This window comes from Eriocheir sinensis, chromosome 49 (genome assembly GCF_024679095.1).
Source record: "Eriocheir sinensis breed Jianghai 21 chromosome 49, ASM2467909v1, whole genome shotgun sequence".
Taxonomy (NCBI): domain Eukaryota; kingdom Metazoa; phylum Arthropoda; class Malacostraca; order Decapoda; family Varunidae; genus Eriocheir; species Eriocheir sinensis.
Genome location: NC_066557.1, coordinates 6,361,964 through 6,366,963, shown reverse-complemented (window position 1 = coordinate 6,366,963; position 5,000 = coordinate 6,361,964). Strand labels below are relative to the sequence as shown.

The 5,000-nt window shown below is 47.6% G+C and overlaps 1 protein-coding gene across 1 annotated transcript in view; it reads right to left on the bottom strand.

The window, feature by feature from the left end:
• The window catches only part of LOC126981628 (uncharacterized), a 24,388-nt gene that overhangs the window by 18,312 nt on the left and 1,076 nt on the right, over positions 1-5,000 (bottom strand). Inside the window, exons 2-3 of the mRNA XM_050833065.1 lie at positions 3,331-3,438; positions 153-290 (exon numbers count right to left, since the gene is read on the bottom strand). Of these exons, the coding sequence (XP_050689022.1) occupies positions 153-290; positions 3,331-3,438 (246 nt within the window). The remainder of the gene's footprint in view (positions 1-152; positions 291-3,330; positions 3,439-5,000) is intronic.

Genomic DNA, 5,000 nt, shown 5'->3' with positions numbered 1-5,000 from the left:
GGAGGTGAAAGAAATAAAACACGAACGAAAAAAAGAAAGATGTAGACAGACACACACACACAGAAACAGACAAACAAACAAACGAACAAATACCTCCCCAATCAACCCCCCCCCCCCCCCCCACACACACACACACACACACACGCACGCACCTTCTGTATCCTGCCGTCGGGGAGTGCCACCTGGTAGTAGCCGGTCACCTGCTGGCCGTCGGAGGTTTCGGACTGGCTGAACTGGGTGCCCGCGTACTCGTCCTGAACCCCGTATTGGAAGTTGTACGGTATGGGCTCCTGGGGGGTTGGAAAGGGGGAGTGGGATTAGAAGGGGGGGGTAGATTGATAGAGTGGAGTGAGGTCGGTTTGAGTGGGCTGAGAGGAGGTTGGGTGGGTGTGAAGGGGCGTTGAGGGGGGTGAGAAAGGAGGGTGAGTGGGGTGAGTGAACTGAGAAGGGGGTGAATGGGTCTGAAGGGGGTTGAGTGGGAGTTGTGGGGGGGTGAGAAGACTGGGTTGATTGAGGAAAGATGGGGGTTTGATTGGGGTGAGAAGGGGGAGAGAGTAGAGTGAGAAGGGTTGAGTGGGGTGAGCCGTGGGGATTAAGTGGGGAGTGGGGTGAGAGGGAAGTGAGAGGGCTGGGAGTGGGAGATAAAGGGGAACTAAGGAAAAGTACTAAATTAAAAAGAAAAAAAATCAAAGAATACGTGTATGAAACTTGAAACAAAGAAGGAAAAAGAAAGGAAAACATGATAAAGGGAAGAATATACGAGTAAAAAATCAGAATTCCAGAAGAGAGAGAGAGAGAGAGAGAGAGAGAGAGAGAGAGAGAGAGAGAGAGAGAGAGAGAGAGAGAGAGAGAGAGAGAGAGAGAGAGAGAGAGAGAGAGAGAGAGAGAGAGAGAGAGAGGCAGCAGAAGGGGGGTGGGGGTAGGGGTTGAAGGGAAAGGTGGAGGAGTGAAAGAGAGAAAGAGAGCGAGAGAGAAGGGAGGGGCTTTAGAGTGTGGGAAACTGTCGAGAAATTGAGGGAAAAGTGAAAAGAGAATGGAAAGAATCTGTAGGATGTGGTTGAGGGGTGACGGAGGGCTGGGAAAAAAGCTGATAGGGTGGAGAGAAAGGGCTGAAGAGGGGAGAGGGAGAAAGAGAAAGGGAGGGGAAGAAAAGGGGGGATATGGAAAGGATGTGGAATAGGAAAAGGCAGTAAAAAAAGGAATGTAGGATATGGTTGAAAAGGGGAGGAGAGACAGGAAAGGAGAAGAGGGAGGAAAAACAGAGAGGGAAAGAGAGGTTACGAAAGCCTGAAAAAGAGAGGGAAAGAGAGAAGGGAGGAAAGGGAAGAGAAAGAGAAAGAATGGAGGAAAAGAAGGAAGGGAAAGAGATGGGAGAAAAGGGAAGAGAAAGATTAAAGGGAAAGAGAGGAAACAGGGATGACGAAGGCTTGAAAAAGAGAAGGAAAGAAAGAAAGGAGGAATGGAGGAGAGTGTGAAAGAGAGAAATAAGGAGAAAAGGAAAGGGAGAGAGGGAGAGATAGAGAGGTAAGGAAGGGGAGAAAGAGGGAAAGAGAGAAATGAGAAAAAAAAGAGTGAGGAACGGAGAGATGGAGGGGTAAGGAAGAGGAGAGAGAGAGAGAGAGAGAGAGAGAGAGAGAGAGAGAGAGAGAGAGAGAGAGAGAGAGAGAGAGAGAGAGAGAGAGAGAGAGGTAAAAAATTGGTACGTGGGAAGAGAGGGGAGAAAAAGAGGGCGTGAGGGAAGAGAGAGGGGAGGAAGGAGGTGTGAGAGAAAGTAAGAGGGGAGAGGTGAGGGGGAAGGTGAGGCCAGTGGGGTAATGAGAGGAAGTGGGGTGAGGGGGGAGGGGATGATTGGTGGGGTGATGGGGGGGGGAGGGGGTACAGGGTGATTGGAGGGTGATGTTACTCAAACCACACACAGCTAGCTCTCTCTCTCTCTCTTTTGCTTTAGTATGTTATGGGAATCGTATATTTAAATGCAAGTAAAAAAAAAAAACAATAAAAAAAATAAGCGGAGAAATCAAATAAAACAAGAATTCAAATCAGTAAAAAAAAAAAAAAAGACCGAGAAAAATAGAATATGAAAAGTCAAAACTAAAAAAAAAAGGGAAAAAAAACTGAAAAATGTATAAAGTGAAAAAAAAAATCTGATTCAAGGAGAAGGAATGACTAGTTTGGGAACGAGAGTGAGAGTGAGGTGAGAGGGGAGAGAGGGGCGACTTTCCTCCACTCGGCATTGGAGGGAGTGGGAAGGGGGTGACTATGAAGGAAAGGGGAACACTGACTGAGCATTGAAAGGGTTAATGGGGAGGGAACTGAAGGGGAGTGATGGGAAGGGTTAAGTGCCCATCAGAAAGGGGAACACTGATAGGGATGGGGGACTCCACTCCACTCTATTTAGGAGCAGTAAGTAGCGGGCTTTTTTTTAATTACTGTTTTCTTTTTTTTACGCCCTTGCACCGTCTCCTCTGCTGTAAAAAAAAAAAAAAAAAAATGGGACTGATCATTGAAAGGGTTAATGGGGAGGGAACTGGAGGGGAGTGATGGGAAGGGTTAAGTGTCCATCAAAAAGGGGACACATATAAGGGAAGAGGAAGAGGAAGGAGACGGGGGAGATGACTGATGGGAAGAGTTAAGGGCTGAATTTTAAGACACCATCGCTTCTCACATCAACTATTTCTAAAGGTCAAAGAGGGGATCATTCGGGTTTTCATGAGTGTTTTTTAAGGTTCATGGCACAGAAGAAGGGTCAAACTACCACCAGGGTCATAAAACTACCCCTGGAAAGGCCTACAGCTCCTACGAAGGCCATGTCAAATATGTGAACTTGGGCGACGAAATGTTTTAAAATACGACCCAAGTGCCCAACAGCAAGGGGAAGAGGAAGAGGACGGAGGCGGGGGAGATGCATGGTACGGCCGTAAGGGGTTTGAGGAAGGGACTGAGTAGGATGGGACTGAATTAGGAATGGGTAAGTAATATTAGGCACTGGGTCTGAAAAGGGGCCAGGTAAGAGAAGTGACTGATTGTGGACTGCAAGGAAGGAGTGACGCGGTGCAGGACTAATGAAGGGTCTGAGGAATGGTTAAGTAACATTAGGCACGGGGTCTGAAAAGTGACCAGGTAAGAGAAGTGACTGAATGTGGACTGCAAGGAAGGAGTGACGGGTCCTAAGGAATGGGTAAGTAATATTAGGGGTCTGAAAAAGGGGCCAGATAAGAGAAGTGACTGAATGTGGACTGCAAGGAAGGAGTGGCAGGGTGCAGGACTGATAAAGGGTCTGGGTATGGGAGGGGGATGAGTATGGGAGACAGTGATTCAGAGCTGACGCACCTTATAGGTCTGCGTGGGGGCCGCGTACTGGTTGATGGGGGCGGAGTACTGCGTTTCGGGGCCGGTGGGGGCAGCGGCGGCGGCGGCTACTAGGCCCACGAGGATCACCTGGGGAAGAGGAAACACGGAAACATAAACACGCGGAACAGCAGGAGAGCGGTCAATGTGGGGGCCTGTTGTCCTCAAGTACCCGTGTTCAAGCCCCACCCACTGCTACAAGCTAACAATTTCCAGTCATCGCTTAGTGGCCCAAGACTACCCACATGCTGTCCTGATGGCCTCCTATCAACCCAAACTCCAACGAAACTCTCCATAGAGGATTAAGTGGAGTTCCGGGGGCATTATGGGCCAAGCAGGATGGTGCCACGATAAAGCACTTGCCTGCACCACTAACGGGCCGAGCAGCAGGCACCATCAGGAAAGTTTACCGGCGCTGTAGACCGAACGTAAAAAGGACGCATGGAAGAGCAGATAACGTAGTCCCTTGGCGTATAACGGGGCTGCCTTGTTGTAGTGATTTAGTCTTCTTCAGTAACATGCAGAGCGCTCATTTGAGGAGGAAGAAGACAGGACATGGAGGAGGAGGAGGAGGAGGAGGAGGAGGAGGAGTTGAGTATCAGTAGGAGGAAGAGGAAGAGGAGGAAAATACAAGACAATATACCGGAAGAAGAGTTAGAGGAGGAGTAAGATAAGCTGAAAAAGGAGAACATTGAAGAAGAGCAAAAGGAAAAAGGAAGAGAAAGACGAGGATATTGAGAGCACACATAAAGGAGATCGAGGAGGAGGAGAAGGAGGAGGAGGAATAATGCGACGAAGAACTAGGATGAAGAGGAAAAATATTGAAAAGATAATATACTAGAGAAGGAGGAGGAAGAGGAAGAGGGAAAGAGGATTACGAGTGGAAGAACACAATGAGGAGGAGGAGGAGGAGGAGGAATAGGAATAGGAATAATGCGACGAAGAAATAGGATGAAGAGGAAAAATATTGAGATAATATACTAGAGAAGGAGGAAGAAGAGGAAGAGGGAAAGAGGATTATGAGTGGAAGAACGCAATGGAGGAGGAGGAGGAGGAGGAATGCGACGAAGAAATAGGATGAAGAGGAAAAATATTGAGAAGATCATATACTAGAGAAGGAGGAGGAAGAGGAAGAGGGAAAGAGGATTAAGAGTGGAAGAACACAAAGGAGGAGGAGGAGGAGGAGGAGGAATACACTGAGGACTCCTAAATCACCGTATTACCGCCGGACACCGCACAAACTGCCTTGGGTTTTGTTTTGAGAAGCCTGAGCAAGCGGATCGCAGACGTTACCACTAAACTTCCTGGCACTGGTTAAGCCTCACCAGGATTACGCCGTTCAGTTCTGGTTCCCTTCTAACAGAGAGGACACAGACTCCTTCGAGGCAATACAGATACGAATGACTAAAACGACTGAGGGACTTTGGAACTTGCCGTAGAGAGACAGACCACAAAACAACTTATATTAGTAACTTTTAACTACCGTAACTTACTTTTTTACTTACTTAACGTACTTCTTTTTACTTTATTTAACTTTTACTTCTGGATTGGGGATTTAATTGAGCTTTTTGAATGGGTTAAGGAGATTGATAAGGGGGATTTATATGAAGAACGTGTTAACTGAGATAAGAACACGCAGCAACGGGTATAAT